Source organism: Terrapene carolina, unplaced genomic scaffold, assembly GCF_002925995.2.
Source record: "Terrapene carolina triunguis isolate 2854851 unplaced genomic scaffold, T_m_triunguis-2.0 Scaffold96, whole genome shotgun sequence".
Classification (NCBI taxonomy): domain Eukaryota; kingdom Metazoa; phylum Chordata; order Testudines; family Emydidae; genus Terrapene; species Terrapene triunguis.
This window is the reverse complement of record NW_020664447.1, coordinates 54,397,928-54,412,881: the sequence shown is the minus strand read 5'-3', so window position 1 is coordinate 54,412,881 and position 14,954 is coordinate 54,397,928. Positions and strand designations below refer to the sequence as shown.

Below are 14,954 nucleotides of genomic sequence, written 5' to 3'. Positions count from 1 at the left end.
CCGGTGGATCAAAGCAAGTTCAATATAACGCGGTAAGATTTTTTGGCTCCTGAGGACAATGTTATAACGAGGTAGAGGTGTATTAGTAACTATTCACTAGATGAATTCTTAAATCCAGTATACTAAAGGTCACAAATCCAACCAGTGGCAATGTATTCTTATCTACAATCTAGAAAAGCAGTTGTTACTGAACTGCCACAGAGCTTTGTACAGTACATTTTGAGTGAACTGTTCTACAATATTTGGGAATAAAAGCACAGCAGAATGGCCAAGTGTTAATCTGCACGTAGGAATGTTTAACTCCTACATGATATCACCCTGAAGAGTACTGCAAATTGTAACTATCCTGAAGAGATATTGCTCACCATTGTCATGGCATGGGTATGTTTGTTATTGTGTTTGCAACTAAAAATCAAAGTCTCTGTCATACTCATCCAGAGAAACCAATACAAGAGGAACCCCAAAACTCCACAAAAATGGACCTCATTGAATCTCCCAGTGCTAGTCATCTTGAACGGGAGGGGATTTGTGGGGTCAGAGTGGGCAAGGGGTGGAAAGCATCTGTGTCCAAACCTGGTAAAATCTGTGATTTCTGAAACCCATGGATACAGAAATATCCACATAAGAGTGCTGCTCCTCCAAGTCACCCCACAGGCCTCCTACTGATTGTCAGCATGGATCTTTCAGATGCCAACTTGCCATTGGCAGAGTTTGCCCACATTTGCACAGTAGCACTGCTGACTGCACCTAGCTTCATGCAGCATTAACTCCTGTTGACGTATCCACTGGGATATCCACAAGGTTAGCTGAGGACAGTACTGTGACGAGAAGCTGTGGCTGTGTCTATAATACCCTCCTTCCACACCCTCTATCACAATCCCCTAAATATCAGTCCTCCCATTCTCAGAAGCTGAGGGAACAATCCTAATGGAGCACTAAGATTTTAAGCGTCCAGACAAATGTGTATAAAAAAATATTTAAGAGGGTTCTGAGACTTAAGTGGAGCAGGCAGAAAAAGGAAAGATTTTAGGATCTAGAAGCAGCCTGACATACTAGCAGTCACAGCAAAATTACATTTGGTTTACAGTTTGTTATTTAAACATTGTTTTATAGCTAATTTAGGGTTCCAGCATCTAAGCAGGAGTCAGCTATCTCCCAATTTCAATATATATATTCAAATTTGAATATTTGAATAAATACCTCAAAATCATAGGTCCAAATTCTGTTCTTATTTACCCTACTCTATATCGGGTGTAACTCCATTGAAGTCCACTATTTAGATTAGTAAAGATGATAAATCACTCCAGCTAGGTAAAATTACAAAAAGAAACTAAAAAAGCCATGAAAGCAAACATTTGCTCAAGTGCTGGCATTAAAGTGCAACCTACTATTTAAAACATGTCATCATGTCTCCGCCTCACAGTAAAAGCTATTTCAACAAATGACCCCCACTAATAATCAAAACAGCTGCAGTCTCAACAAAAGAGTAGCCTCGTGATTTGCCTCCTACCTTGAATACTGCACAATACTAGTTTTGGAGTCCCTTAATCAATAAGGACACAACGATTCAATCATTAAATTGTTAGGTCCACAACAAATAACGCTTGTGTTAGCCAAAAAAAAACCAAACAAACCTAAAATAATAATAAACACTTAAAAACCTTTAAGTTAAAATGTTTTTTTGTAGAAAATTGGTTTGGAAGATTTTAATCTGTAACCTAAATCTGTGGACTTTTCTTAAAAATTTTTAGTGTGTGCATTCCTGTCATGTGAAGGGCCAATTCAATGAATAGTAAGTCATGAAACTGGTGTGCCTGCATTATTTATGAACAATGTTGTATAAAGTCATTAAAATATGTCTGATGAGGAGGTCAAAGAGCAATATTAACTAGCTTAAAATGTATAAAGCAACTGCTGGAAACATACTCAAATTATTAGGGCGGGAAATAGGCATCATGCTTGTGTGGCTCCATGCTATCATTAGTAGAGCCCTGCAAATCTGCGGATATGTGCTTTATATCCGTGGATGTGGATATCCGCTTGATATCCAGGGATGCGGATATCTGCGGACCATATTTGCGGATCGTGGATCGGATGCAGATACAAATTTTCTATCTGCACAGGGCTCTAATCATTAGTCATCCATTTTATTAAGCAATGTTTAATTTTTAGTTTTAAAAAACAACAAATCACTGCAATTTAAAACATTTTGCCTTTCTTTACAACCAATCAGCAATAACAATCTAGCAATATAGAAAAAATAATCTCTTAATTGGATACCATTAACCTGGAAATCCCATTCCACTCTGTAAAATTAGTACCTACTATTGTTACATGCAATCCTTATCATACTGACAGAAATCACAGAAATAATTTATTCGTGTCTATTATCTTATTTATTTACTTGTCTTATGGATTTGATAGCATTTTAGGTATAGTAGGGTCACTGTTTTGTTGATGGTTAGTTGCACTTCCTGTCTCATTATGGAAGTACCGACTAGGATGGCCACTGCCCAGGTAGAGGCCACTGCCCCTTTAAAAGTCTCATTCAGGCCTCCCTCAAGCTCAGTCTAGGCAAACACAATAGGTGGCTTTTGTGAAGCCCAAATGTATGTAGTAAGATCACAGAGCTGGTCTGCTGCAACCAAACCCTTGGTGGCTCTATTTACAGTCCTGGATCATCTCTCCTTGGGTAGGTGGGAAGAGTCCTAAGCATCCCAAAGGCCCCTTCTGGCTACTCAGGTTGCAGCCTCTTCTCTAAGGGGAAAAATCTTCCCCTCAGCCAGGCCCTTTCTTTCTGAGGGGGCAGTTGCTATAGCAGATGTAATCAGATCCAGTTGGGGCACTTCCTGCTTCTCAGTGCCTGAATTAAATCCTTCCCTAGGCCTTGAGATCATAGTTACAGAAACCCTTACCACACTCGAGCCTCAGCATCATGGCTTCACTCCCATTCACTCCTCTGGATGTGCTCATGGGCATGCCTTTTCTTAGAACTTGCAAGAAAATGTTCAAAGCTGAAACTGAATCTGAAATAGCAGCAGGTATGTGTACAGGCAGGAATGGGGGGGAAGAAGGTGACCCTGGACATGTTTGATGGTATTGATTTCAGGACCCCCCCTCCTCTGTTGCAAAGACTTTTATATACATCAGCCACAGAGTAGAGAAACTTTTCAATTTTTAAGAAATATCTTCATACTCTATCAGAAACTTGTGTTATCTGAAATTAATCCATTTAATACATTATAAGTCCAAAAGGGACCATTATGATCAACTAGTTTGACCTCCTGCATAACACAGGCTATAGAATTTCATTGTATAAAGCCCATAAACTTTTTTTTTTTTTGAGCTAGAGTATATCTTTTAGAAAAACCATCTAATCCTGATTTTAGGGCTTTAAGTGATGGAGAATCTGTCACATCTCTTGCTAAGTTGTTCACATGGTTAATTACCCTCACTATTAAAACTGTGCGCCTTATTTCTATTTCAAAAACATTTGAGTTGACAAGGTCTCTTTAAATCAATTTAGTAACCATACTTACTGAGCAAAAGGCAATCCAGTTAAATGCATCTATATTAATAAGCCTATTAAATTGGTACAAACTTTGCATGCATTAGAAGAAAGTGTGATTGGAGTTGGTCTGCAGGGATGTTGCTAACACAAATGGCAGTTTGTAGACTACACTTTCAAAAAGAAACTTTAACGTGGCCTGTGAAACTGTGGATAAAAATTTTCCATGCCTAAGGTTTGTGACTACAAAGACAAATTCCATGTTTTGATTTACACATGCAAATGAACTTTTCACACACAGATCTAGAGTTGAGCCTGAGCTCAAAGTTTTGATTTGGATACGAACTTCTAAATTACAGGGTGACTAAATCAGATGTTTGGGGTCAAAAGCACCTCTGCACCAATCTGAGTGTATCTGTGGGGAAAATGTTAGGCTCGTGGGAAATATTGCCTGCTATTTTAAAGGATGTTTTTGAAAAGTTGGTCCTATGATCCTACACTTATTTGGTTCAACCACAATCGATGTCATCTGAAGAAATTTAAGATGAGAATATCTATTCAATTAGCCTCAAGTATATTTGGCTGCACTGGCAATTGTTTGTAAGAAGTGCAAACCACCCTAGCAATTTTTAAACTAGTAGCTGGGTAGATGAGTTTAAATTCTCTAATATGACTAGGGATTAATGTTCCAAAAGTAAATGACTGCATTTAGTTCTCATACCTCTTTTGTCTCCTCAGAAAACGCTTGCAGAATATCAGTCTGCCTGGTGTAGTTTCCATTGGCATCCTGTAGTCCCTGTAGGATGCGTTCCCTCAGAACCAGAACAGAAACACGTAGCTGATGCCAGAGTAGCTGCACTGTATGTATATCGACTATCACATTGACGGAGTAAGACAGAAGCTTCAGGGAAAACTCTGTCTCTAACAGAGCATGAATTTGTTCAACATGATCAGATATATCTTCACATATATCCTGTAAGAGAAAAGAAAAATATATCTTTAGCTACAGGTATAGGCTCTATAAGGATCATCTCTACCTTTTGGCTAATGCAGAAAATGCGATTTTAGATAGGGAGAATAAAGTAATTAATACATACAGGGTTCTCTATTTATTTTTTATTTATAGCAATGCTACAACAACTGAACAAGCAGCTGTCCTATTTGGCAGGAGTGTTCACTGAGTACAGAGATAGCATACAATAAGTAAGGATGGCACAACAAGATCATATGAATCATAGATAGAAAAACAGCACTATAAAGATGTCATCCTAAACCATAGTGATTACAATGAAAGTATTAAGATCGACCCAACTGATCTCTATTCTTGATTAAAAAAAAAAATCAGAATGTAAAGAATTTGATTTGTGCCATTCCCAACAAAATCGGTATAAACAGAGTTGCCATTTTAAAATCAGTAAGAATCTAGATCTCTACACAGTGTTTTATGCAGCAAAGAAAGGGTTAAGTCATCAGCAAGCTGATCAGGTATATTAATGTGGGTAGAAGACATCCTATGATGTCCAATTAAAGATTTACCCTTTTGCTTACTGGAACAACTTCCAGTAAATTATACAGCACAATGGATTTCACTGACTCTAAACTACAGATTAATGGCACATTTATTGTGAAAGACCCATTTAGAGTTTATCTGGACTAGGATTTAAAGGTGCATTGTCAGAATGTGGCAAGCAAAAAGGCTAATGTAGACAAATCAGTGAGTACTTTTAACATAAGCAATGTTGAACTCCTTCACTATGCATTGCCTTGTCTGACTTGTAGAACAGGTTAATTAGCTTCTAACACAGAGGTGGGCAAACTTTTTGGCCTGAGGGCCACATCTAGGTATGGAAATTGTATGGTGGACCATGAATGCTCACGAAATTGGGGGTTGGGTTATGGGAGGGGGTAAGGGCTCCGGCTGGGGGTGTGGGCTCTGGGGTGGGACTGGGCATGAGAGGTTGGGGATGTAGGAGGGTGCTTCAGGCTGGGACCGAGGGGTTCGGAGGGCCGGAGGGGGATCAGGGCTGGGGCAGGGGTGCAGGCTCCAGGTGGCGCTTACCTCAAGCAGCTCCCGGAAGCAGCAGCATGTCCCCCCTCTGGCTCCTACATGGAGGCACGGCCAGGCAGCTCTGCGCGCTGTCCCATCTGCAGGTGCCACCCCTGGCCAATGGGAGCTGCGGGGGTGGTGCTTGGAGCAGGGGCAGCGTGCAAAGCCCCCTGACTGCCCCTACACGTAGGAGCTGGAGGTGGGGAGCTGCCGCTTGCGGGAGCCACATGGAGCGGGCCAAGCCCTCAACACTGCTCCCCGGCTGGAGCACCAGAGCGGGGCAAGCCCCAGACCCCACTCCCCGGCTTGAGCACCAGATTAAAACGTCTGAAGGGCTGGATGTGGCCCCTGGGTCATAGTTTGCCCACCCCTGTTCTAACACCATGCCTTTAAATCCGGTCAAGATAAATCCAAATTTCAGATTTAGGATTCAGAGGGATGTGGATAAAATTAAGCAATCACGATCAAACACTGGATTGGTTTGGTCTGAAATGCTTGCAAGGTGAGTGTGGTGGGGAGCTGTCAAACCAGCCCACACGGATAGGGCCAAAAGTATGTGACCCAGGAGACTGCCAGTGTTTTCAGATGCAGGCGGTTTGGTGATCACACACAGTGATATCCGGTAAAATTTACTGGAGCTTTTTAGGGATGGAGTGTACTTGCTGGATGCGGAGGCTGACACTTGGCTAAGGGACCTTAAGGATTGGATGGGGGAGGAAATAGATACCAGGTTGTGTGGGTGGAGGTGATTGCTGAGACCCCCAGGGGGCTGTATCTTATGCAGATAAAGGCTAAAAGAACTAGCTCCCAGAGGTAAATGAGACCTGGGATTTTAGTTTGTGGATCTTGTACCTGTAAGGGGAGACCTGAAATCTTCATAGACTAAGGGTTCCTCTTGGTACCACCCACACCCACGTGCATGAATGGAAGGTTAGAGGACTCAGTAGTGAGCTGGAGTCTTGAGGGGTAGGCAGAAGGGTGTATCCCAAATAATGGGAGTCCTGTAACCCTGCACTGGACCCAGTTAAACACCTGGTATGTGAGATGGTGGGTATATACCACCCTTACCCAGTGTTAATTAAGTTAGTCTGCTGCTTAAAATCCATTCCACCGTCTGTCTTTCATTCAACTGTGTGTTCTAAGCAAATTAGATTAAGAAACATCCCAATTTTTGCAGCATGTCAGACTTGCAACTAATCAAAACAGTTGTCTTGAGACCTGGTATTTATTTTGGTCTTCATTAATATTTTTGTTTTAATAGTAGCATAGTGATGTAAGAGGCAAAGCAAAGCCTTTCTGTATTGACAGTATGTAAAATCTTCTGTATCAGTTTAGATCTGATGTTTATAATTTAAAGTAAAGCTAACTTCACAATGGTGTTAGGTGCACGGGGAAATAATGTGGGCACTATTTAAAACAATTTTTATTAACTTAATATTAATAAATAAAACCAAATTCCCTTGAACTGTATTAAAAATTGCTTTAAGTAGCAATCAATAGCTCAGTATTAGCACTTGAGAAACAATTAAGGTTAGAATACTGTCAACAGCAACTTGGACTATGTTATTGTAATAGCTGGCTCGGGCCTAAATAAAACCTCCTATGGGAAATACCCACAGAAAGGCCAGAGATTAGCATAAGGCCTTCTGGAGTTTCAAGGAGCATGGTTTCTCGGCTGCCTTGGGGTGGGGATAATATCTGTTCTACTTTGTACTCAGCTATATTGTTCTATCATCTGGCAACCATATTCACAACAGTACAAAACAAATAGATTGATGGACTATACTGGGAGTTGCAAGTGCTCAGAATCTCTGAAAACTGGGTTGAAAGTTTCCAGTTTGGCAAAACAAATGCCCTTGCTACTGTACCACTGCCAGGCCAAAAATCACTAAAAACTTAAAGGCTGATCCAAAACCAAGACTCCCAGTGAATTAATAGGCTAATCCAAAACTTCTGTTTTAGGTCTTGTCTACATATACATTTGCATCACTTTAACTCAAGGTATGTTTTCAAACCAATTTAATTAAATTGGTGCAAGTTTGAAGGTATATACTCTGAACTCTCTCATGCAGATAGGGTATATTGGTTTTAACTTAAGGTGTGGTTTAAATTGATGTAGTTAAACTCATAGGTGCTGGAACTAGGGGTGCTGCCACACCCTCTGGCTTGAAGTGGTTTCCATTATATACAGGGTTTACAGTTTGGTCCAATGGCTCTCAGCACCCCCACTATACAAATTGTTCCAGCACCCTGGTTAAACTTATGCAAAATCTTGTATAGATACTTTTATTCCATTATATATCATGCTTGTTTCGTTAAGTTCAGGTCAATTAGGAACTGATTTATGCTAAACCAAAAGTAAGCTACTTTTAAACCAAAATGAGTCTCCACACAATCTTTGCACCAGTTTAACTAAACTGGTTTCCAATTGTACCTTAAATTAAGCGGTGCAAGTTTCTCAGATAAACCCTAATAAGGGCTGGTCTAAGCAGGGCTGCCCAGAGGATTCAGGGGACCTGGGGCAAAGCAATTTCGGGGCCTCTTCCATAAAAAAAAAAGTTGCAATACTATATTCTCATGGGGGCCCCTGCGGGGCCCGGGGCAAATTGCCCCACTTGCCTTCCCCCGGGCGGCCCTGGGTCTAAGAATGGTTTAATTTGATTTAGGGCTTGTCTACAAGGGAAAGTTGCACTGATTTAATTTAAATTGATTTTTTTTAAAGCAACGTAGATTTGGTTTACAATGGCTCATTTTGGTTTCATTTACATATGGCTCATTGGTTCCCAATCAACTTAAGCTAAACTGAAATAAGAGTGACCACACAGGAGTTTGCATCAGTTTATCTGAACTGATTTAAATGCACACTTTAGGTTAAACCTGTGCAATTTTGTTATATAGACAAGCTCTTAATTTAATCCAGTAAAAAAATAGGTTAAACTAAACCAAAGTAAGGGACTTTTAAACCAGAATAAGAGCATTCACATAGGAATTTGCACCTGTAGTCTATCTTACTTGGTTTAAAATACAAATTTAAGTAAAACCACATAAGGCCTTAGAGTCCATCCATTAATGCTATGCACTATATTAAGAGGAACAAAATAGCCTAAGTGACACCATCTAAATAGCTACTTGAGGCTACACCAAAATACTATTATTTACATTACCAAATTACTATTGGAATGCCCAATTGGAAAGCATGATTACACTTTATTCAGAGCTTTAAAAGGATATTAAAAATACTCATTTATTTTATTTATATGAATTCCCATACACGTCCCTGAATAACTGGTTAGTTAAATTTTTCTTCTATTTTACTATAAAACAGTTTAAATGATTGCAGGACTTCATAAATTAGAATTGTAAGTGTGTTTAGCTTGACTTCTGTTGGACTATTCATGTGCATAAAGTTAAGCATGTGTGTTTGCACAATCATTTCCCTAGATCTATGTAAATCTGATGAGGTGGACTAGGTCCAGAGGCCCCCTGCTGGAGGCCTCGTGGCCCTGCCTCACCCCACCCAGCCCTCTGCCCTGACTCCTGCACTGCCCCCACAGCCCTCTGCACCCCCTCACACACACCCAGCCCTGCCCTGACCCCTGCACTCCCCTCACACCTCCGCAGCCCCCTGCACCCCCTCACACACCCTGAGCCCCCTGCCCTGACTCCTGCACCCCCACACATACCCAGCCCCCCCACACCCCAACTCCTGAACCCCTCCACATCCCCACCCCCATCCAGAGCACCAAACGTGAGCTCCTGCACCCCCCGCATTCCCACCTGCACCCCTCACACCAAACAGGAGCTGCCCCAGGTAAGCACTCCACACCCCAACCTCCTGCCCCAACCCTGAGCCCCCTCCCTCACCCTAGCTCCTGGCCAGACCCCGCACCCCAACTTTTTTTTACAATATTTGGAAAGTTCATTAAGTGGTCCGTCAAGACCCTCTGCAATTTTCAAGTGGTCTGTGGAAAAATAAGTTAGACTACAAGATCAATCAAGGTACCTCACTTTATTTTCATTTACTTGCTATTATAGGAGGAGGATGAAGAAAAAAAAAAGAATGAAAAAATGGGGGCAGGGGGAGATGAGAGAATGTTCTTTTTCTTGGCTGAGTCCCAAGGAGAGACCCCAAAAATGAAGCTGAGCACAGAGCCGGGGGGCCCTACTAACTCTAAATCCACACTGGCTGTCGCGTCACCTGGGCTGGGGATACTGTGTCAGCTGATCCCCACAATCTCCAACCTACCTGGGCAGTACAGCAGACATGGCCTGCCCATTAGCGACGCTCCACGCCCTAGCCCACCCACCCCTTGCTTCCCACAGCTTACGGCTGAGCCCTCTCACTTTTAAAAATGATTGCTTGCCCCTCCTCCCCCCCTCAGGCTTTTCTGGCACCCCTGTTGCCAGTTATCCAGTTTTAGACTGGAAACTCCAGTAGAAAAATGGGACCTGGGTGTCTGGTTAGCAGTGCTGACTGGAAACTAAAAGTCCGGTTATAGGAGTAACCACATTAGCCTCCGCTCCTCCCACTCCCAAACACCCACCCCAGAGAGCTGGAAGAGAACCTGTCCTGCTGCTGCTGGATGTCACGAAGTGTGGGGGAGTCAGGGTCCTGCACCCCCCACTTCCTGCGATTCACCGTGACTCTCAGCCAGCCAGAAAAACAGAAGGTTTATTAGATGACAGGAACACAGTCAAAGCAGAGCTTGTAGGTATGGAAAACAGGACCCCTCACTCAGGTCCGTCTTGTGGGGTAGGGAGCCCAGACACCAGTGCTGGGCCCTCCTCCGTTTCCCCAGCCAGCTCCAAACTGCAACCCCCGCCAGCCCCTCCTCTGTCCTTTGTCTCTTTCCCTGGGCCAGGAGGCACCTGATCTCTTTGTTCTCCAACACTTTCAGTTGGCACCTTGCAGGGGACGGGCCCAGGCCATCAGTTGCCAGGAGACAGTGTGTCAGCCATTCTCTGTGCAGACAGCATCACACCTGCCCTCTAGGGCTCTGCAACAATCACACAGCCTTATCCCACCACCTAGATACTTAAGAAATGCATAGGAGAAACTGAGGCACCCACACAGTATTCAGAGAAAACATTAAGAACATTCCCACTTTGTCACACTGGAGGAGGGGCAGCTCAGTGCAGAGAGCGAGACGAAGAGAATGGGCTAGAACCAGAGAGAAGGTAGGTACCCGCTCTATGTGGGCAGGGGCGGGGAGGGGGAAATCCTGTTTACCCCTCCCCATTCCTGCTGCGCTTGCAGTTTACCCCTGGCCCCTCCCTTGCTCCAGGGACCAACCCTAGCTCCCTCCCCACTGTGCTTTTGCCCCCGGCCCCTTTTACAATCATTCCCCGGGGGGCCCACAAATAGTTAATCCGGCCCTGGCCACAGCCAAATGATACACGTACGAACGAGATAACTAACTCTGTCTACTTCCTTCCCCCGGTGTATCAACAAACACCTGTTTCAAGGACAGAGAGAGAATCTGGAGCATCATCTATCCTGATTGCTCATTACCATGTAAATATGACAAAGGAACAGGGATCCAAAAGCCTGTGTGACAATTTTACTTTAATGAAATACTTAATAGCAGAGTGTTTAGGTTAAAAAGTAGTGTCTAGAATAGTAGCAATTCCAAAATGATCCAAGTAGTGGCAACAATTTCTTTACAACAGCCGATATCTAGATGCAGCAGTAATTTGAGGAAACTCAAGAATTGTATTAAGCACCTTCTGTAGTGCCTTATGCAAATTCAAGAAGACACTGAAATGTCAGCAATAAATTATACATTAGGAACGTGAACAGGTTGTTCATTTTCAGGAGACAATCAAGGTCTGTTGTCTTGCCCTGCTAAGACAACAAGAGATAAGATGAGAATTGACAAAGATTATTCAAGTTCTAGTGGCACTTTTGCACAGTGAATGGATACTGTATGGATCCACAAGAATAAGAACTCGGCTTACTAAATTTTCAGATACAATTTACAAATTCTGCCGGGGAGACATGAAGGTTAAGAGGAAATTCTGACTATTGCAAGTAAACTGCTATAAAAAAGGAACTTTTTTGAAGTCACAGCAAGCAACAGGACTCCAGATATTTAAACCATTACAATTTCTCCATGTCTCAGACAACTCATTTGTATATAACTATTATGGTTGAGAGGACACCTTTCTGAGCCACAATAACAGTAGTGCTCCCATGTTGTAGTGTGTATGTGACAGTGGTGAATATCGGGGGGGTGGGGGGAGTAACCCTTTACACAGCACAATATGCTCCTCAAACACATACGACTTTGCATCCAGACAGCTCCACTGGCTAGCATGTTGGGGACAGAGCCATAGCCTCACCCCTTCTTGTGTATGTGGAGATGTAAGGCACAGAGCCGCTGCTCTTGCTCTCTGCCCAAAGCCAAAATTTGGTGCATCTAATGTGGCCTCAAGCATTCTTACTCTTCCTACCCACTTGTGTAGCCACATTATACTAGGCCACAATCTAGCCCAAAATATTAAGAGTTAGACAGATACAGAGCATGGTGTTATGTATGTTATTACTAATGTTCTTTGGGAACAGGAGAGAGTATCTAATGGCCACGGTGAATGGCACACTAAAAATTGATAGGTAGATTAGATTGAAATGTATATTCTTTTATAACAATACTTTTGATTTGTCTGCTGACTTCTACCCCACAATTTCCACATTTCCATATAGATTGCAATGATACACAACCTCCAAATGAAAACACAGAACCAAACACAAACACAATTTCATATCAAGAGCTGTTATAACTCTGATTTCGCAATGCACAATTTAAAAAAGGACTTTAACCAATTAAAAGTTATTGATGTATTCATAAGTCAGTGTTAAAGTAAGGCTTTTATTTTCAATTCACAAACTATACCGTAGAATCATTTTCAGTGGTATTTCTCAGGGTACAAGGGTTGTATCCATTAGACTGCCAGCTGCCCACTTCACTCAGTCTTGCAGACAGCTGACCTTGTAATTCACAGTTGTTACCATCTATCAGCTAGGCCACAGCCCTCCATGTTAACTAAAATAGCTTGCAATGCAAACACTGCTGCAAACAGAGAAATTGTGCACAAACAAACCTTCAGGTTTATTAGAATCTAGGGTTTGATAAGAAGTTTTAAACAAACATTTTTTCACTGTGGCATTCTTCTGCCTACAGACAGACATGGGGTTGTTAAGATGCATGTGATATCTAGTGAAAGATTAAATGTTCTAGCGTTAACAACAGTGACAGAAGCAACTGAAGTGTGATTTTATGTGCTTTGATCTTACAGTAAAACCTCAGTGAGAGAAATCGGATATTCTTCATTTAGCATGACTAGCTTAGCTTACATGCAAAACAAATTCATGATTTAAGAAACTAACAATCTGATCTTTACTTATACAAATATTTTAAATTCCTTAGATGATAGAGATTCCAACTTGCACATCAAATTCCATTTAGAAAAAAAATGCATATCTGTCAAAGAAATAGATTTTTTTTATATTACTTGGAAAGTAGGGGGTAAACTCACTCCCTATACTGCAGAGTCATGTGCGTCTAGAATATAATACAAAAAAAGTGTTTCTTCACTATAGAAATGGGCTTAATAGCTATTTGTATGGGACTGTTCCTCCAAGATATATTTTGTATCCTTAAGAAAAACTGTTTACCATCTCTTCCTGTCTCAAGTGAGCATGTGCATACTCTATTGTATTATATTGAAGATAATCTTTTTCTTGTATTGTGGATTATGTTTGGTAAAGTCCTTGAAAAATTCTAAAACTGAGAAAAGATTACTCATTGGATTATATGTTTTTCTTTTAATACACACAGTAATTGTAGCCAAAGGAAATAATTGCACAGAGCAAAGTACAGAGCTTGATTAAGCAGGTGTAACTCCCATGGAAGTCTCTGGGCCAAATTCTGCTGTGACCTAAATTGAGATGCAAATTACACATCAGGCACAAGTTAGTCAGAAAATGAGGGTAATTGGTAAAGTATTGTAACTTGTACCAATGTCGCATGTAGAGGCCATGGAAAATGAGTGCAATTTACAGTTTGAGGTGTGCAAGTGTAGGTGTGGCAGGAAAGCAACTACCAGGAGGTTGTAAGAATATGGGTCTTTCATTGAAAACACTGAGACCTTTGACAATAACTTATCTGGGAGGAAGACTGGGCCAAAAAAATGACACCTCCACCCACTATGTCTGTGCTACACCCCTTCATTTGTGTGTAAATTACACTTTTTTGCACAACAATGAAAGCTACATCTGCACATTATGCTACTTTATCACACTTGCATGACAAACTTACAGCCAACACGTAACTCTGAGACCACCGTTTACATCATTGCAAAGTTTGACCCTTCCAGTATACATACTATGAATTTGACTATTGTATTAATAATTTTGATTATTGCTAGGATTCTCAAAAACTTTCATAGAAGCTGTCAAGGCTATTTATTTGACAGATGTGTGTTTTCCCTGTAGAAAAATGTACCACTCTTTAAAAACTGCCTTGATTTTGGAAGAATTACTTCAGTAGAAATTGTCAGATATGTTAGAAGTAGGGTGACCAGATGTCCAGATTTTACAGGGACAGTCTCAATTTTTGGGTCTTTTTCTTATATAGGCTCCTATTACCCCCCAGCCCCTGTCCCGGTTTTTCACATTTGCTGTCTGGTCACCCTAATTAGAAGGTTAGTTGTGCTGGGAGGCTGGCAAGAACAGATAATTCCTTTTATCTTATGCAAACTTGCTGCTGCACAGAGCTTAAAGAAATACAGTATTATGAAGCCAAACACAAAAGTCCCTGCCATAAGAACAAAAATCACATTAATCTGAAACTCCGTGGTTCTTGGGGTTTTTTTTGTTTTGTTTTGTTTTTTAAATGGACTACATTTGAGCAGTTTATTGACGTCTAATGTGGCATTCTGCTATTTAAATAGGTTTATATTTATCACTTGAAAACTCATTGTTTCAAAGCTGAAAAGATGGCAAAGAAGATCATTTAAATTTCAACAAGATGGAATGTTTGGCTTCAGAATGCCCCATATTCAGCCAGGCCCAAAAATGTTCAGACATTTCTCTCATTGAAGGTTTCAGGACACAACACATGCCCAGGAATTAACAATGAAACGTGTTAAGTAATTTTACTTTGTGTACCTCAACATGTACCCACATTCATTTAAATGCTATAGTTTTCTAAATATTTGAAAATGGTACTTGTATACAAAATATTACAAGCTGTATAGAAAAAGAGAAAACAAATGTTCAATGCTTTCCAAAAATTTGCTTTATATACCACTGTATGGCACAAATACACCGAACTTAAGTTTTTGGAAAAGGGCAAGAAGAGAACCATGGGAATTGTGTGCCTGCTTTTAACACCTTGT

At 41.3% G+C, this 14,954-nt stretch overlaps 1 protein-coding gene across 1 annotated transcript in view; it reads right to left on the bottom strand.

Moving 5' to 3' along the window:
* The window catches only part of AKAP6 (A-kinase anchoring protein 6), a 297,070-nt gene that overhangs the window by 235,795 nt on the left and 46,321 nt on the right, over positions 1-14,954 (bottom strand). Inside the window, 1 exon segment of the mRNA XM_029911420.1 lies at positions 4,230-4,481. Coding sequence (XP_029767280.1) covers positions 4,230-4,481 — 252 coding nt within the window.